Source organism: Oncorhynchus clarkii, chromosome 13, assembly GCF_045791955.1.
Source record: "Oncorhynchus clarkii lewisi isolate Uvic-CL-2024 chromosome 13, UVic_Ocla_1.0, whole genome shotgun sequence".
Taxonomy (NCBI): domain Eukaryota; kingdom Metazoa; phylum Chordata; class Actinopteri; order Salmoniformes; family Salmonidae; genus Oncorhynchus; species Oncorhynchus clarkii.
This window is the reverse complement of record NC_092159.1, coordinates 20,120,729-20,140,069: the sequence shown is the minus strand read 5'-3', so window position 1 is coordinate 20,140,069 and position 19,341 is coordinate 20,120,729. Positions and strand designations below refer to the sequence as shown.

General features: G+C 43.2%; 1 protein-coding gene across 2 annotated transcripts in view; it reads left to right on the top strand.

Annotated features, from left to right (window-relative positions):
* Positions 1-19,341, top strand: part of LOC139424548 (phosphoinositide 3-kinase regulatory subunit 5-like) — a 30,516-nt gene that overhangs the window by 8,691 nt on the left and 2,484 nt on the right. For both annotated transcript variants that reach the window (XM_071176500.1, XM_071176501.1), the window contains 16 exons: positions 4,552-4,664; positions 5,544-5,659; positions 5,899-5,967; positions 6,053-6,191; positions 10,050-10,119; positions 13,694-13,868; positions 14,067-14,235; positions 14,368-14,436; positions 14,637-15,541; positions 16,851-16,976; positions 17,076-17,207; positions 17,353-17,446; positions 17,831-17,907; positions 18,037-18,130; positions 18,310-18,395; positions 18,919-19,034. In XM_071176500.1, the coding sequence (XP_071032601.1) occupies positions 4,565-4,664; positions 5,544-5,659; positions 5,899-5,967; positions 6,053-6,191; positions 10,050-10,119; positions 13,694-13,868; positions 14,067-14,235; positions 14,368-14,436; positions 14,637-15,541; positions 16,851-16,976; positions 17,076-17,207; positions 17,353-17,446; positions 17,831-17,907; positions 18,037-18,130; positions 18,310-18,395; positions 18,919-19,034 (2,537 nt within the window). In that variant the 5' untranslated portion in view covers positions 4,552-4,564. The remainder of the gene's footprint in view (positions 1-4,551; positions 4,665-5,543; positions 5,660-5,898; positions 5,968-6,052; positions 6,192-10,049; positions 10,120-13,693; positions 13,869-14,066; positions 14,236-14,367; positions 14,437-14,636; positions 15,542-16,850; positions 16,977-17,075; positions 17,208-17,352; positions 17,447-17,830; positions 17,908-18,036; positions 18,131-18,309; positions 18,396-18,918; positions 19,035-19,341) is intronic.

Genomic DNA, 19,341 nt, shown 5'->3' with positions numbered 1-19,341 from the left:
CCACCTCCCTGGTCTGTGGGAGTCTATCTGAGAGGCTGATCACACCACAACAATGGACAGGCACCTGCTTCCCTTCCAGGGCTGGGGAGCTATCTTCCTGTTTGGAAGCTGTTGGAAATGTGATCAGGCTGGGCCAGAGGAAAGGAAAGACTTGGGAAGAAGGAAGAGTCTCACACTGTGTCTGAGGGTAGAGCATTATAGAGGCAGAGAAGAAATTTGAGGGCTAACCTGGTTGCCAGATCTGTTGCTCGTTGTCATGGCCGTAACACTGTTTTTGAGGGAAGGGTACCATAGAATTACATAGTCATTTAATAGGATCTCTGTGGGGGGTACAGGCAGAGTGGGAAGCTACTCTGGTTGCCAGATCTGCTTGTGCTGACTCTTCTGTTGTTCATTGTATTGGAGAGTTGGCTAAAGCATACACAGATCTGGCAACCCGGCTAGCGGCAAGCTGAAGATCTTGTTACTGTTGACTTGAGGTTACTTGAGGGCCTTCATCATGCCGCAGCTGTGTGCAAGGGTGCTCCACCAGGGTTGAGTCACATTCAGGCTTGACCTATAAATCTGCTGACAATAAGACTAAATAGTAAGGTTGTGTTCGGTCAGGCTCAATATGACTCACTTGTTGGCTTGATCGTGGCACTCCAAGTATTTTGGTTTATACGGGGACCCAAATGTTTGTGTTGATCTAACTGAACCTAATTGGTTGAGGTCGGCTGTGTCATGCTAGTACCTTGGGTTGAGATCAGAGATTAGTGGAAAACCTGCAGACGCTACACTTTTAGGAAAAAAAGGGTTCCCAAAGAGTTCTCCGGCCGTCCCCATAGGAGAACCATTTTTGGATCCAGGTTGAACCCTTTTTGGATCCAGGTAGAACCTATGTAGAACCCTGTGTGGAAAGGGTTCTAGATGGAACCCAAAAGGGTTCTACCAGGAACCAAAAACGGTTCTTCAAAGTGCTCTCCCATGGGGACTGTCAACAAACAATTTTTGGGGTTCAACTTTCTTTTTTCTTTTTTTTCCTAAGAGTGTAGCGTACTCCAAAATGATATGTGACGTGTAGGACAAAGGAGAGACCGGGGACATGGCACCTAGAGACAGACATGTGACTTTTAGTCAGCTTTCCTTATTAACCTCTGTTGCAACAGCTGAAAATGTGGAAGTGACCTTGTTGACGTTTGAGAGGACATTCATACATCCTCTTATGAAAGCCCACAGTTTCATATAATTTCAGTAGTTGCCATGTAAACAGAATGATTCAATACCTGAATAGAATTTAGTATAGAACAGCCCGTTTTTAATCTATGCTTATCGTTACATCGACAGTGTGGAACAAATCCAACTGTCACTGGTGTTTATAAAATGTTTAACACTTTTGTTTGAAGGACTCTACTACACATTCATAATCCATACTTAATGCATTCACACCACTACATAAGCATTTAAATAAGTTAATCATTGACAGTCAGCCCTTATATGGCAGTGGATGACTCACTCTTGAATGTCCTACTGTGTAAATGAGATCATAAGAGTTGCTTTATTATACTCAGAGTCAACATCTGACCCTAGACTGGATACAGCCATCAGAACTTATGTGACTTATTAGTTCCTTCCCAGTCCACCTGGCCGGTGTCCAACACAGTATAGTTCCACAATGACCGGGTGGGTCATTTACCGGTTAGTATCAAACAGTAACTTTCCTACACCTGCTGACCGTGCCGCTCGTAACACGTCTTGCCTGGTCCCAGACCTGTTTGTGTTGTCCTGCCAACTCCTATGGTCACTGTCAACTCAAACAATGGCAAGACAGCCCAAACAGATCTCGGACCAGGCTATAACACGTCTGGGGATACAATACACCTTTTAGCGTGGGCGACGGGGGGGCTGAGAACTAGGCTGTATGGAAAGTGTTTATGTTTATGTAACTTCTATTGTAATTGTCAGGGTTCACCATATTGTTGTTAACAGTAGTGGTGCTGGAAAATCATGGTTGAATTATTCTGACCCCCCCCCTGGCCTTTGGTCACATGCTCTTCCTCTCATGGTTCCTTAGGAGGGGCCTTAAATGGTGGGGGGCGCCCCGCCGGTTAGCTTCTGGAGCCGGGGGGTAACCCTCCATTTTTTTTTTCCCCCCATCCGTCTGACTCGCGCTCTCTGGCCCAGCTGTGTGTGTGTGTGTGTGTGTGTGTGTGTGTGTGTGTGTGTGTCACAGGAGGCTGCAGAGGGAAGGATAGATCATATTAACGGCCAGAACGGAGTGAATGGAATGACATGGAAACCATGTGTTTGGTGTATTTGATACCATGCCACTGATTCCGCTCCAGCCATTACCACGAGCCCCGTCCTCCTCAATTAAGGTGCCACCAACCTCCTGTGGTATTTGTATGTATGTACAGTGCCTTGCGAAAGTATTCGGCCCCCTTGAACTTTGCGGCCTTTTGCCACATTTCAGGCTTCAAACATAAAGATTTAAAACTGTATTTTTTTGTGAAGAATCAACAACATGTGTGTGTGTGTGTGTGGCCCCCCCAGGCTCATCTGTACACAATGCCAGTTTCCTGTCCTGTGGTCAATACTGTGAAAAGTCCCCCACAAGACCTACAAATAGGGCCACTTCTCACCGTGAGCATTTACATCATTGCCTCTCAACAGCAGCTGCATGACCCAGTTGAGAAAGCTTGGTCTGGCCCCTGTAACATTACTTTAAAAGCTGAGTTTCCAGGACCCAAATGAAGCCTGCTCCTGGATTTGAAAGGCTTCAAATGAGGTAGTGCTTGTTTTGACTCAAAGCTGAAACATAAAAACAGACTCGTATCGCTGTATCGCCGTAAGGCCATTGAGGAACACTCCCAGATGCGCATCGGTTGGTCAGAATCAGCATAATTCCACTCAGAGCAGGTGTCTGGTGGTTTTTCGTTCACCGTCATTTGGTGAGATATTACCCCTAATCACCATGGCGATCACACCTCTGACCTTTTTTTTTTTGTGCATTTGTGTGAGTCATTCATGGGCACAGATTCACATGCAGCGCGGTGCTATCTGGCACACATTATCACTCACATGTGGGTTATAGTGGGTTATAGGGGATTTCTCTGTCTCGATGGGGAGTTTTTGAGCCTGTTATTGGATACAAACACTTGTAGTTGATGGGAGGGATTGAAGTGTCTTGTCTTATGGAAAAAACGTTTGTTTTCACTCAACAAAGGAAGCTCCACTGTCCACGTCGGAAACCCCAACCCTGGGCTCTAACCCATGGTGAAGTTCCCCAGTGGGGCAAGAAAGGACAAAACGTAGTGCGGCTGCCGCCGAGGACAGTACCTTTTGGATATGTCTCTATATTGGAATCTTAGAATGTGTACAGTCAATTCATACACTCCTAGCCTGGTCCCAGATCTGTTTGTGCTCTTGCCAACTCCTACTGCTGTGATTGTCAGGATAAAGGTATGACAATGGGTGATACGAAGTTGGGCATGATGGCACAAATAGATTGGCACCCGGGCTAATAGAATAGCTGCTTCTATTGTGAATGTCCAGGATCCTACATTACTGTAGCAGGTCAACAACACACCGATGACTTTGACAGTCATTTTCACAGGCCTTTCTTGAGACATCTGCAGATTGTGTCATGACCAAAAAACGTCCGGCTGTTGATCAATGTGCGGTCAACACGTTCATACAGTAGGCTACTGTACTTATCACTGTACGTTATCAAGTGGTGAGGTAGTCACATGTCACCGACGTTACTTGAAGATTGTTGTGAAAAACGATTAGACATTTTAGTTCAATTACATGATTATTAACAAATGATTACCAGTTATTATGGTAATAGACAGAAAATGAATCCGCCTCCAGTAGTTTTGAGGAGATAATGTACATTTTATTAATGTGACTGTTATTGGATCTTATTACGTTGATGCAGAGACTGGATTACAGAAACATGAAACTCCGGTGATTGAGAGTGAAATTGCCTGTTATAAATCAACACCCTCATCCTGTCATGCATAACAGGAGATTCAACACAATTACAACACGACTGAAACAAAGCCCAACCATAGATCCTAACACCTGGGTCGAAACAGGCGTGAAACAGAAACATTTTGAAGCCGAAAAATGAGATTTTTTTTAATATACCAGTTCATGTTCTCTGTTTCAAAACATGTTCAAATCGTTTGGTTTCTACTGAACATGCCCCTGTTGTGCGTCCTAACATCAGGAAGCCCCAGGTCCTATATGATTCCCAGGAACACAGATGAGGGCGATGCCTATGAAGGGCCATAGAAATGTAATAAACTATAAGAAGGGCAGGAAGAGAAAATAGAATAACTGTTTGTTTATCTCTCCATCCCCCTGAAATTCCCTCCTGTCCTGTGGCTTTTCCACGGAACTCATGAGGGCATTTTCATATGTCCCCTGCGATGTATGCCAAGATGCAAAACTGGACCGGTGTTTACTTCCTTGATCTGATGACAGTCTAATATGCTTTCACGGAAAGGGAGGGATGACTGGAGAGAGGTGTGATGTTTATCTTCTTATCCCTCTCTTCTACTCCAGGCCGTGAGAAGACATGCAGCACACGTCGTGTACTGAGGACCGGATCCAGCATGCTCTGGACCGATGTCTGGATGGGCTCAGACCCAGCCCCACGGCGCCACAACCCTGGAACGGTAAGCCTCATCTGGGCTGAGCAGGGTCGGACGTGGGCGGGTGTATTTAATCTCTTCGCTGGTGACTTAGTATTCATTCTCAGGGAATTTGATTCCCAGTGTATTTCACTTGAGACATACAGTGCTTTATTTCTTTAAGAAAGGCATAATATGGTTGTTCACGTGATATGGACAGCAGGCCTGTTCATTGTCACCGTTGCATGTAGTTCATGTCATAGTATTGTTCCAAACTGTAGGGACATTTTCTACGTGTGGTGTCACAGAAAGTCGACACGATATCAAAAAGCCTGAGACGTTTCACATTTCAAGTGTCCAGCCACATGTTAACACCTCCGCTGGAAAATCTTCCTCCGTCATCAGTCAGACCACACTGACCGTAAATTGTTCTTTCTCAACTTCTGAACACCAGAACTGTTCGTGGTGACCGGTATATCTGAAGCCCAGTAGGCCTAGTGAGTCTGTCTGTTGTTGAAAACTGTCAGTGGAGTGTAATTACGCGCTAGAGGAAGTATCAACGTTGACACTATGGCTGTGGCGGAAGTGGTGTGTGCGCGCGCGCACACACACAGAGAGAGAGACCGTGGTGACATAGACCACAGTGTGCCTGGAAGTATGAGGTAGTGTGAGGGGGTAGGATCGGTTTGTGTAGCAGAGCGTAGCAACACCAACTGTGTCAGATATCATACACCTACATACACACTGTGGTTTTATACATCACATTTTCAGGAGGTACCTTGTTGCCACATACGGTGTTGAAATGACGTTATTAATTTGTTCGAAGTACACTGTGTACCCTTCAGGGAAGCTGCACGTTCTATATTCATAACATGTTGCACAATGTGGCCTCTGATGTGACGTGTGTGTGTGTGTGGGTTTCAGTCCTGATGTGCTCGGCGGGCCAATCGATGAACCGCTGGAGTCTGGAGGAATTGGTGAAGAGAGACCCAGAGAACTTCCTCATCCTCCTGCAGCAGGTCCTCAGGAAGACCCGAGAGGTGAGGGGTCACAGGTCATTACTGAAAGGGCAGAGGCCATCATAACTCTACTTAGGATGCTGCTATGACCTAGATTCTTATGGTCACATGTCATGATGACCCCACGCCTCTACAGAATGTAAGTGGGATCTACAGTATGTGATTAGGAGCAGTATGGCACCTTGTGGTGGGAATTGAGAACTGAAACTGTGAAGTCTGGACATGTGAATGAACTTTTGGATCTCTGTATGTGTGTGCAGGTCCAGGATCAGTGTCAGTATGAGCTTGTGGCTCCCCTCGCTATCATGTTCTCCTCCACTCTGTTACAGGTAATCAATCAATCAATCAATCAATAAACCAAACACAAGAACCCCAACCTTAGTTACCTGTAACTAGGTGTTTTTCTGGTTGCAGACCCCCTTCTGTCCCCCTGCCACGGAGCTGCTGGAGGAGGCCTGTAAGGTGTTTGGCTGTTTCCTGACTTGGCCAGAGCCTTACTGCAGCGTGTGTAAAGGACTGCTCTCCACCTTACACCAGGAGCTCAAGGCCCCAGGTAAACATGGAAAGACGTGGGCTACTCTAGTTTGTATAACTATCCATGCTTCTATGGGGGTTTTGAACTATTCATTTACTTCATTGATGATCATGATGTGGACTGTGAATTAATACGAGGTCAAAAACAGACATGTGTAAGACAGCCTTCCTTTTTTTGCGAGGCAACAAGTGCTTAGGTTGACTTCTCTCTCAATGGTACGAGCCATAGTTGCTCAGGGGTGTAATCATTACGCCGATTCTGTTGCAAAACGTTTAGCAATAAACTGTTTACTCCAAACACAGAAAACGCAAACAAGAGTTTCTGTTGAACAAATTCAGGTGGGTCCCTCCCCGTTTCGTTCAGTTTGCTCTGGTTAATTCTGTTTGATTCTTAAACGGTAAACATTTTTTCCGTAATGAATACACCCCATGTCATGTACTGTGGCTCAGTCACCCATGATCAGTGACTGCCCCCTAGTGACTCAAACAGATAAAACAGTAAGATGAAACGCACAAATACAGTGCCTTCAGAAAGTATTCACAACCCTTGACTTTTTCCACATTTTGTTGTGTTAGTCTGAATTTAAAATGAATTAAATTGAGATTTATTTTATCACTGGCCAACACACAATACCCCATAACATCAAAGTGGGATTATGTTCTTAGAAATGTTACTAATTAATAAAAAATGAAAAGCTGAAATGTCTTGAGTCATTAAGTATTCAACCCCTTATTTATAGCAAGCCTAAATAAGTTCAGGAGTAAACATGTGCTTAACAAATCACAGAATAAGTTACATGGACAACATTGTTGTTACGCCACCTACTTGACAGAGTGGGGGGGAAAATGAAGCCTGTACAGAATATAAATATTCAAAATCATGCATCCTGTTTGCAATAAAAAAATGTGGCAAAGCAATTCACTTTTTGTCCTGAATATAAATTGTTATGTTTGGGGCAAATCCAATACAACACATTACCTGGGTTGGGGAGTAACGGATTACATGTAGTTACATGTAAGGGATTACAAAAAAAACTAAACCGTTACATTACCAGCAAAAATATTGTAATCAGAGTACAGATTACTTTTGAAAAACTAGATGGTTCCTTCAAGGACTACTTTTAAATTCAGAAAGGATGTTTGCGTAAAAAAATATTTGACACTTCTGTTTTTTCAATGACATTCAAATCGGCTTTGAAAAAAGGGGCACATTTTAAGTTTGTTCCACCTGAGCGAGTCTGACCAGAAGTCCGAGACCACTATGATGACACACCAAATGTGTTTGATGGATCGTGGGAAAAGAGCAGGAATAGGCTTTTGTAGGCCACAGTCCAAGCTATGTCTTCCAATGGTGCGACTCCTGTCGGCATCCAGAGATGATCCAACTTGAATAAACGCTTGGCGGTAAGAATGACAGCAGTGGTGTAGTCTACGGGGATATCATTTATTATTGATATCTACATACAGTTGAAGTCGGAAGTTTACATACACCTTAGCTAAATACATTTAAACTCAGTTTTTCACCATTCCTGACATTTAATCCTAGTAAAAATTCCCTGTCTTAGATCAGTTAGGATCACCACTTTATTTTAAGAATGTGAAATGTCAGAATAATTGAAGAGAATGATTTATTTCATTCTCTTTCATCACATTCCCAGTGGGTCAGAAGTTTACATACACTCAATTAGTATTTGGTAGCATTGCCTTTAAATTGTTGGGTCAAACATTTTGGGTAGCCTTCCACAAGCGTCCCACAGTAAGTTGGGTGAATTTTATCAGAGGCTTCTAAAGCCATGACATTTAGCTATTTGCTCCATACGGATTGTGGTTGTTGTGGATGACTGTTCACAAGTCTAAATGTGTATTTGAACCCAATAATGGTTGAATACAAGAAATGTAAACTTCCTATCAATCATTGTTTTTGAAACCAGTGGACAGCCAGTGAAAAATGTGCTCTTGCAGCTGCATAGTGCAGATCCAAGTCTATGGAATAAAAGTGGGGCTTTTAATGCGCAATCTAATTAATGCTGATAAAAATAGCTGATAAAAATAAATCCATAGGCCTGATGGACACATGCTCAAACTTGCACCCTTTTGATAGACTTGAAGGGGCAATCTGTAGTTGCTATATCCATTTTTGGACTTGTAAATTATATATAAAACTTTGGACACCCCTACTCATTTTTATTATTTTCTACATTGTAGAATAATACTGAAGGCATCAAAACTATGTAACATATAAGGAATCATGTAGTAACCAAAAAAGTGTTAAACAAAATATATTTTAGATTCTTCAAAGTAGCCACCCTTTGCCTTGATGACAGCTTTGCACACTCTTGGCAAAGCATGCCATTCCATGAGCGCAACATTTTATTTTTCAGCTCGAATAAATGAGTCCTCCATGACTACAAAATCATTAACAACAGATTAGGGCTTGCTAATAAGTCCTTAGTTTGCGCTGAGCATGACCCCAAAACTATTTGGCTAATCTATACTTCCATATTTCTCTGCGACAGAGCCTGGACTCGAACCAAGATCTCTAGTGGCACAGCTAGCTAGACTACTGCGCCACTCGGGAGGCCTAGCTATGTAAACTATAACATGGATTTATGCTGCAATAGATGTTGTTCAATTGGTAACATACATTTTTGTCTTCTAATGTCTCTTACGGGGAAAGTAATCTAAAAGTAATGGAATGTAATCAAATGACGTTGCTGAGTTTGGATAATACATACTTTACGTTACTGATTACAATTTTGGACAGGTAACTGTAACTGGTTACATTTAGAAAGTAATCTACCCAACCCTGCACATTACTGAGTACCAGTCTCCATATTTTCAAGCATAGTGGTGGCTGCATCATGTTATGGGTATGCTTGTAATCGTTAAGGACTGGGGAGTTTTTCAGGATAAAAAAAATAAACAGAATGGAGCTAAGAACAGGCAAATTCCTAGAGGAAAACATGGTTCAGTCTGCTTTCCACCAGTCACTGGGAGATTAATTCACCTTTCAGCAGGACAATAACCTAAAACACAAGGCCAAATCTACACTGGAGTTACTTACCAAGAAGACAGTGAATATGGCTGAGTTACAGTTATGACTTAAATCTACTTGAAAATCTATGGCAAGTCCTGAAAATGGTTGTCTAGCAATGATCAACAACCAATTTGATAGAGCTTGAAGAAATTTGTGAAGAATAATGTTGTATAATCCAGTTGTGGAAAGCTCTTAGAGACTTACCCAGAAAGACTTACAGCTGTTATTGCTGCCAAAGGTGCTTCAACAAGTATTGACTAAGAGGTGTGAATACTTATTTAAATGAGATATTTCTGTATTTCAATTTCCATACATTTACAAAAACAATATGTTAGTTTTTTTTTTTTTTACAATTCAGATCAATTTTGAATTTGGCTGTAACACTGCTATATGTGGAATAAGTCAAGGGGTAGGAATACTTGAAGGCACTGCAGATATAACATTCATACGATTGTATGAACCTGATCACCTCATTGTTTAAGTTAGGTAAACCTGTCTGCGCAAACATGTGCCAGTGATAATGGAGAAGTGCTTGACGGTTCTGTGGTAGCCTGTTCTTTGAAAGCGGATGTGTGATATTTCAATTCACAAAAGGGAAAAAAAGCAGAACTATAACAACCTGTCAACTACCTGGAAGAGGATAATGACAGATAAGATAAAAGAATACTGCTGAAATCTGAGAAAGTCACATCAGGTACAGGCCAATTAATGAATGAGCTTGCAGTGGTGTGAATGGGGATCACTATTTTGTGATGTTGTGAGGTGAAAATATATAATTGTGTGCAGTACAATACTTTAGTCAAGAACAATCAACTTATTCAGCATGTGTTCACTTCACAGGCATTTCCTATCACAGACTGGTGAGAGAAGAGCAAGGCCTGGCCACTTCAAAACATCGCTCAAAAACAATGTAGGTTGTCAACAGTTTAACGGCTATATTTTACTACTTATTATTATGAATGATTGTGCAATCTTGTCATGCACACGTAAACCACACGTCTGGAACTCCTCTTCAGTTATTGGTTCTCCCCACCCCTTCCCTGCCCAATATATCACACCTTCCTTTTCACTCTCGTGTTGGTTTTTCTTCTGTTAGCGTTCCCCTTGTTCTGTTTCTGTGTAACTGCATGTGTATTTACAGTTGAAGTTGGAAGTTTACATACAGTGCCTTGCGAAAGTATTCGGCCCCCTTGAACTTTGCGACCTTTTGCCACATTTCAGGCTTCAAACATAAAGATATAAAAGTGTATTTTTTTGTGAAGAATCAACAACAAGTGGGACACAATCATGAAGTGGAACGACATTTATTGGATATTTCAAACTTTTTTAACAAATCAAAAACTGAAAAATTGGGCGTGCAAAATTATTCAGCCCCCTTAAGTTAATACTTTGTAGCGCCTCCTTTTGCTGCGATTACAGCTATAAGTCGCTTGGGGTATGTCTCTATCAGTTTTGCACATCGAGAGACTGACATTTTTTCCCATTCCTCCTTGCAAAACAGTTCGAGCTCAGTGAGGTTGGATGGAGAGCATTTGTGAACAGCAGTTTTCAGTTCTTTCCACAGATTCTCGATTGGATTCAGGTCTGGACTTTGACTTGGCCATTCTAACACCTGGATATGTTTATTTTTGAACCATTCCATTGTAGATTTTGCTTTATGTTTTGGATCATTGTCTTGTTGGAAGACAAATCTCCGTCCCAATCTCAGGTCTTTTGCAGACTCCATCAGGTTTTCTTCCAGAATGGTCCTGTATTTGGCTCCATCCATCTTCCCATCAATTTTAACCATCTTCCCTGTCCCTGCTGAAGAAAAGCAGGCCCAAACCATGATGCTGCCACCACCATGTTTGACAGTGGGGATGGTGTGTTCAGCTGTGTTGCTTTTACGCCAAACATAATCATCATTTCATCTGACCAGAGCACCTTCTTCCACATGTTTGGTGTGTCTCCCAGGTGGCTTGTGGCAAACTTTAAACAACACTTTTTATGGATATCTTTAAGAAATGGCTTTCTTCTTGCCACTCTTCCATAAAGGCCAGATTTGTGCAATATACCACTGATTGTTGTCCTATGGACAGAGTCTCCCACCTCAGCTGTAGATCTCTGCAGTTCATCTAGAGTGATCATGGGCCTCTTGGCTGCATCTCTGATCAGTCTTCTCCTTGTATGAGCTGAAAGTTTAGAGGGACGGCCAGGTCTTGGTAGATTTGCAGTGGTCTGATACTCCTTCCATTTCAATATTATCGCTTGCACAGTGCTCCTTGGGATGTTTAAAGCTTGGGAAATCTTTTTGTATCCAAATCCGGCTTTAAACTTCTTCACAACAGTATCTCGGACCTGCCTGGTGTGTTCCTTGTTCTTCATGATGCTCTCTGCGCTTTTAACGGACCTCTGAGACTATCACAGTGCAGGTGCATTTATACGGAGACTTGATTACACACAGGTGGATTGTATTTATCATCATTAGTAATTTAGGTCAACATTGGATCCTTCAGAGATCCTCACTGAACTTCTGGAGAGAGTTTACTGCACTGAAAGTAAAGGGGCTGAATAATTTTGCACGCCCAATTTTTCAGTTTTTGATTTGTTAAAAAAAGTTTGAAATATCCAATAAATGTCGTTCCACTTCATGATTGTGTCCCACTTGTTGTTGATTCTTCACAAAAAAATACACTTTTATATCTTTATGTTTGAAGCCTGAAATGTGGCAAAAGGTCGCAAAGTTCAAGGGGGCCGAATACTTTCGCAAGGCACTGTACACTTAGTCATCAAAACTAGTTTTTCAACCACTCCACAAATTTATTGTTAACAAACTATAGTTTTGGCAAGTTGGTTAAGTAATTTTTCCAACAATTGTTTACAAACTGTTTATTTCACTGTATCACATTTCCAGTGGGTCAGAAGTTTACATACACTAAGTTGACTGTGCCTTTAAAATTGCTTGGTAAATTCCAGAACATTATGTCATGGCTTTAGAAGCTTCTGATAGGCTAATTGACATAATTTGAGTCAATTGGAGGTGTACCTATGGATGTATTTCAAGGCCTACCTTCAAACTCATTGCCTATTTGCTTGACATCATGGGAAAATCAAAAGAAATCAGCCAAGACCTCAGAAAAAAAATTGTAGACCTCCACAGGTCTGGTTCTTCCTTGGGAGCAATTTCCAAATGCCTGAAGGTACCACGTTTATCTGAACAAACAATAGTACGCAAGTATACACACCATAGGACCAAGCAGCCATCATACCGCTCAGGAAGGAGACGTGTTCTGTTTCCTAGAGATGAACGTACTTTGGTGCGAAAAGTGCAACTCAATCCCAGAACAACAGCAAAGGACCTTGTGAAGATGCTGGAGGAAACGGGTGCAAAAGTATCTATATCCACAGTAAAACAAGTCCTATATCGACATAACCTGAAAGGCTGCTCAGCAAGGAGGAAGCCACATCTCCAAAACTGCAATAAAAATGCCAGACTACGGTTTGACACTGCACATGGGGACAAAGATCGTACTTGTTGGAGAAATGTCATCTGGTTTGATGAAACAAAAATAGAACTGTTTGGCCATAATGACCATCGTTATGTTTGGAGGAAAATCTTGCAAGCTGAAGAACATCATCCCAACCTTGAAGCACGGGGGTGGCAGAAGCATCATGTTGTGGGGGTGCTTTTCTGCAGGAGGGGCTGGTGCACTTCACAAAATAGATGGCATGAGGAAGGAAAATGATGTGGATATATTGAAGCAACATCTCAAGACATCAGCCAGGAAGTTAAAGCTTGGTCACAAATGGGTCTTCCAAATGGACAATGACCCCAAGCACACTTCCAAAGTTGTGGCAAAATTGCTTAAGGACAACAAAGTCAAGGTATTGGAGTGGCCATCACAAAGCCCTGACCTCAACCCTATAGAAAAGTTGTGGGCAGAACTGAAAACGTGTGTGCAAGCAAGGAGGCCTACTGACTCAGTTACACCAGCTTTGTCAGGAGGAATGGGCCAACATTCACCCAACTTATTGTGGGAAGCTTGAGTAAGGCTACCTGAAACGTTTGACCCAAATTAAACAATTTAAAGGCAATGCTACCAAATACTAATTGAGTGTATGTGAACTTCTGACCCACTGGGATTGTGATGAAAGAAATAAAAGCTGAAATAAATCATTCTCTCTACTATTATTCTTACATTTCACATTCTTAAAATAAAGTGGTGATCCTGACTGACCTAAGACAGGGAATTTTTACTAGGATTAAATGTCAGGAATTGTGAAAAATTGAGTTTAAATGTATTTGGCTGAGGTGTATGTGAACTTCCAACTTCAACTGTATATACACGTTTTTGTATGTGTGCCGAGAGACAAAGGCATTTGTATCTTCCTGTTCTACAATTCATGTAACAAGGAATAATAATATTGACTCGTTTTTAGAGTGCAGACCTCTATCACCCCTGTGTTTTCCACCATGTCAACCCTATGTCATCTCATTCCTATAGGACGGTTCTGTTGATGAACCCTAGTGAGGTGCCTCCTGAGTTCCTGTCTGTAGCAGACCAACTGAGTAGTATCCAACGGTCCCAGAGAGAGACATACGTCAACCTGGTCAAACATGCCTACCAGGCTACCCTGGGCACCAAGTACACCCTGGCCAGCATCCACAAAGCCCTGCAGGTACTGGACGACGCAATATACCACTGGAACGCTGTACAGATACCGATAGAAATATAGATTTTGTTTTTTAGTTAAGATTTTGTTAGTCTTGATGGCTGTGTAATCTGTTTAGTTTTCCATCACAGTCAAAATCAATGTTTAGTAGTTTGTTAGTACCCATCTTCTGTACAGTAACACAACATGACACTCTCTCCACAGGTCAAGAGTCTAGAGGAGCTGGCGGAGATCTTCTCCATGGTAACCGACGTCCTGGAGACAGCCGCTGCCATGGACGACCCGGCGAAAGGCCGTGATCATGTGACCCAGGGCCTGGAGGGGCTGAGGGAGAGGATGGGCGTCCCAGCGTCCAATGGCAGGAAGTCTGACGGTAAGAGGGCGGAGCCTAACCTATTCTAACCTATCCTAACCTATTCTATTGATTTGTCAAAATGAAGCTAATGAGAAAAATTTCCATACAGTATGTGTAAATGTTGTTTCGTTGTATTTATTCTGTTTTTAGGAATGTTGCAAACTCTACCACTGCCCACAGCCAAGTGCTACATGTTTCACTGGGACAAGGACAACTTTGGTAAAGGACTTTGGTCTTCACTCTCTCATGAAATGACTTGTCATGGGATCCCCCTTGAGTCTGGTTCCTCTTTAGGTTTCTCCTACCTAGGTTGACTTTCCTTTCTGTTTGATGGTTTCGACTTGGATTGTGATAAATTCATTTGTATACTGTGCTTTACAGTACATGCAACTGATGGACTGTGTCTTTGTGATTTTCAGATATCCTCAACACCATCCTGGAGAACGAGCATGACCTAACCGGCTTCCAGACCTCCAGTGGTCAGGGTGACGGCGAAGATGAGGAGGAGGAGGAGGAGGAGGAGGAGGAGGAGGAGGAAGGGGCAGAGTTCGACCTGGAGGAGGAAGAGGGAGAGAAGGAAGAAGGAGAGGAGGAGTTTGTCTCCGCCATGTCTATGTACAACTGCTGCAGTGTGGACCACCGAGCCTCTACCTTCTCCACCGTCTCCTCACTCTCCACTGCCTCTAAAGACTCCATGTACTCCACCTTGTCCTTGGCCTCCGGATCCTACGCCCCCTCCGTTCTCTCAGTCACTTCCGGCATCGACAGCGACTTCTACGAAGACCCCGAGGACGCCACCTCCAGCCCCTCCCCTTTGGAACGGAGCCCATCATCCGGCAAGTCAACCAAAGCTTCGGCTCGTCTGAGCCAGCACTTCTCCCGTTTCTTCAAGACAAAGACGCAGTCCCTGACCAGAGCCAAGAGCCTCGGCAGCCCAGATGCTAAGGACTTGGTCGTGGTTCGTTCAAAGCGCTCCAACTCCCTCCCGCAGCAGGTGCACCTAGTCAGCCCAGACTCTTTGTTCCAGACCCCCTGTACACCCCAGGCCCTCAAGCACGTGTGCTTCCGCCGGAGGCCCATCCTGAGCAGTGACGAGGAGGGTAACGGTAATTCCACCACCCTGAGGGTGGTAGTATTCGGGGCTGACCACGTGGCGGGCAAGGTGGCGAGAGCCTATAGTAACCTACGCCAGAGAGAGAACGCTTGCCCGAGCCTCAGCAGAGCCTTCCGGCTGCAGTTCTTCTTTGTGCCCGTGAAGAGGGATGGTGTTGTGAGGTGCCCTAGCCCCGGTGGCCAGTCGGCTAGCCCACGGAGAGGAAGTACAGTGAGTACAACTGTTATATTGTAGTGGCTCTTTTTAAGTGGCCCTATCAGATTTGTTTTATTTCACCTTTATTTCACCAGGAAGGGCTCATTGAGATTTGAAATCTCTTTTTCAAGAGCGTCCTGGTCAAGATAGGCAGCACCAAGTCATTACACAATTACAGACAGACAACATGAAAAACCACAAGTAATCTAGTAAAGGCCATAGAATTCAACAAAGTCCTAAAACAGCAAATTTAAAACATTAACAGGTCAGGGAATCAGCCTCAAAATCCTTCATCAGTGATTTAAAAACACCAATCGGGACAAGTTCTTACAGTTTAAAAGTATTATGTAAGGCGTTCCAAGCCGATGGCGCAAAGTGCCATGGTAAAGGGTGTCGATTGATCTCAAACACTGAGCGGAAGCATACATAAAATATCCCCATAGTCTAGTAAAGGCATAAATATAGCTGATACTAGCCTCCTTCTGTTTAGTTTTGTCAGTATTGAGGATAAGCTTCAATTGACACAAGGTATGTTGAACAGTATAAAAAACTGTTTGCAAGTTCTGGAAAGCTTTTGTGAGAGACGAGGCACAACAAGTAACAGTATCATCAGCATAAAAGCGAAGTTGCACAATTTTGTCTAAATTATTTATATAAATAGTGAATAAGAGGGGACCAAGTACAGAGCCCTGGGGCACACCATTACAGACAGACAATTTAACAGACATGAGCCCATCAACTTGAGTGCACTATCAGACAGATAGTTAGCAAACCATGCAACTGCATGCTCCGAAAGACCTACACTCAACAATCTCTATCTCAGTATAGCATGATCAATTGTATCAAAAGCCTTAGAGGGATCAATAAAAAGTGAGTCACAGTGCTGTTTTTTGTCAAGGGCTTCAGTGACATCATTAGTTAGGTTAATAGTATAGTGGCTGTTTTTAAGTGGCCCTGTCAGAGTTTGGGTCAATTCTATTTCAATTCAAGTCAATTGGGGAGATAATTGACATTGGATTTATAATATTTGTTTTTTCAATTTATAAATTGAACTTCAATTCACTTCCTGATGAGGTTGACCCAAACCATGTTACAGTTTCTGGTGCACCATAAGAAACATCATCTCTAAAGCTTAACGTCAATTCTAGATCATGGGTTGATAGCTGTTTAGGAGACTGTTTCCCTCAGGACCGAGTTTGGCAAACCCTGCGATAGAGCATCGAATTCAGGATGAGTCGTCAGGCAATGTTTCTGTGGCCATACAATACTATTACTACTCTGCAGCTGATGCAAATGAAGAGAGACTGACGTATTGTTCTTTTAGGAGCTCAACAATCTGGGCACAGAAGACAGCACTAACGACATAGCCCGTTTCATTGGTATGCTGGACCCCTGGTACGAACGCAACACCTTGAGCCTGCTCAGTCTACCAGCCAGCGTGGTGTGTCAGGTAAGACCACACTTTGTGTGACATATCAAATGATGAACATGATTGAAAAATGGATGTGTTGTCTCACACACAGTCAATGGTGTTCCCTGTGTCTTGCAGCAAACCTCTAAGATAGAGTCCGATTTGTATGATAGTTCCTATGAGGATCGTCTGCCCATCCTGGCTGACCTGGTGTTGTACTACTGTCGCCATGCCACCAGGCCTGCACTGATGCAGCTCTACCAAGCTGAGGTGAGGCCTGGATTCTCTTTTCTGTCCTTTTTCTCTGTCCTGCTCTCTCTTTCTCTCTCTCACACACACACACTGCACATCTCCTATACTCAACCTCCACGTTATAAATGTGTGTGTTGAGTGTTTGATGTCCTTGGGGTTGTAGATGATGTTAGCTGGAGGCGAGAGGAGGACAGAGGTTTTCATTCACTCCCTAGAGCTGGGCCACACCGCGGGTACACGAGCCATCAAGGCTATGGGTACGTACATCTGCCTCAGCACCGTCTCTTAGCAACCTGCCCATAATAAACAACAGGCAGGTAAGATTTTCCAAACAGAAAATATGCGTCTTGACTTCAGCCGGGAGTCCGAGGTCTGGATGGATTATGGCTATGGGAACATCTGCTGTTTCAATCTATGATTCAGAAACTCAGTTCGTCTCGTTGTTCCATGTCGTTTCTTCTATGTTACATGACAATCTCTTCCACCGCTTTTTGTTTCTTAAAAAACGAAGTGACACTAAACGTATAAATCATCATTCTTCATATTCACCATCATCAATGATTGATTATTCATCTTCAGCACCATGTTCAGCTCTATGGCTGTATCCTAATAGGGAAGCTCTGTGTTTGTCCTTTTTGTAGGTGCCGCGAGCAAGAGGTTTGGGATCGATGGCGACCGGGAGGCAGTCCCTCTGATGTTAGAGGTGGTTTACAACAGGGTAAGATGGTGATCAGCAGCTCTTCATCCCACTAGGAACATACTGACCGTGTCAACTGCATAAAGAATCAGCGTTGTCTGATGCATTTCTGATGTATCGCTCTCTCTCTCCTTCTTTTTCCTCTCTCAGGTGGTCATCAGTGGGAGAAGTCAATGGACTAAGAAAGACAAAGTTTGCACCTCCATCAACCTGACCAAAGCCTGCAAGAATCCAGAGGAACTAGGTGATATAACTACAGCAATACAACGAACTACAGTAATATAATGTTCTGGGTTCATTCATGAGTTGGACATTTTTGGGCTCACGCATGTTAGGGAGCAGCCAAATCAGTTGTACGTTTGAAAGTTTGTTTCGTCAACGCAGACATCCTGTTTTGATCCCTTCCTTCCCCCACGGTTTCAGATTCAAAGATGGAGTGCTTGCAGTTGACAATGACAGAAGTACTGAAAAGGCAGAACTCAAACAAATCTAAGAAAGGCTACAATCAGGTGAGCAGGATGTTGTCCGATCGAGTCGGTGCGACTTGCGGTTAGACGGCGTACATCAACAACTTTACGTAAACCACAGTGCTCTATAAGGACTCCATAAGTGGAGCAACATCTCTCGTATCCCGAGAACGAGCTTCTTTCTAGATCAACCCGATAGGAAACCCGATGTACACTTTCACAGACACGTCTCAGTTTCTACCTTAACAGAGCACGACTCTCACTTGACTTTTTTTGTTGTGGTTGTTGTCCAACCCTTTTCCTGTTCACTTGATCTTACGTTAATGTGACACACTGCATCCTGTAGCTCAGACAAATACTGATGCCACTAATAATTATTTTCTCTATGTCATTAGGGCTGGTTTCCAAGACACAGATTAAGCCTAGTCCTGAACGCTTTCACTGGAGATTGTGCTTTGTTCTTGTTTTTGATCCAGGACTATGCTTAGTCTGTGTGTGGAAAAGCCACCCTTGGAGTCCCAAAATATACTTGTTATGCCTCTAATGGTCAGTTTCTACTTGACAGCAACTGAGCGTTACTGAGGTGAAGGTGGACAAGGTGCAGGTCAGTGGGACTGGTAACACCACCTTCGCTGTGTGTCTGGACCAGGATGAGAAGAAGATCTTCCAGGGTGTCACCAGGTACAGCCATACACACACACACACACACACACATAGTCTTGTCAGTCTTGTACAACTAACCTTGTGGGGACACACAATTCAGTCCCATTTTCTCTAACCCCTAAACCTAACCTGTACCCTAAACCTAACCCTAGCTCCAAATCTTAAAACTAACCCTTAACCTAATCCTAACCCTAAATCCCCTAGAAATAGCATTTGACCTTTTGGGGGCCAACAAAATGTCCCCAGTTGGTTACATTTTTATTTGTTTACTATTCTTAGTTAAACACATCCACACAGTCCCCACAAGTAAAGTTAAACATGCACA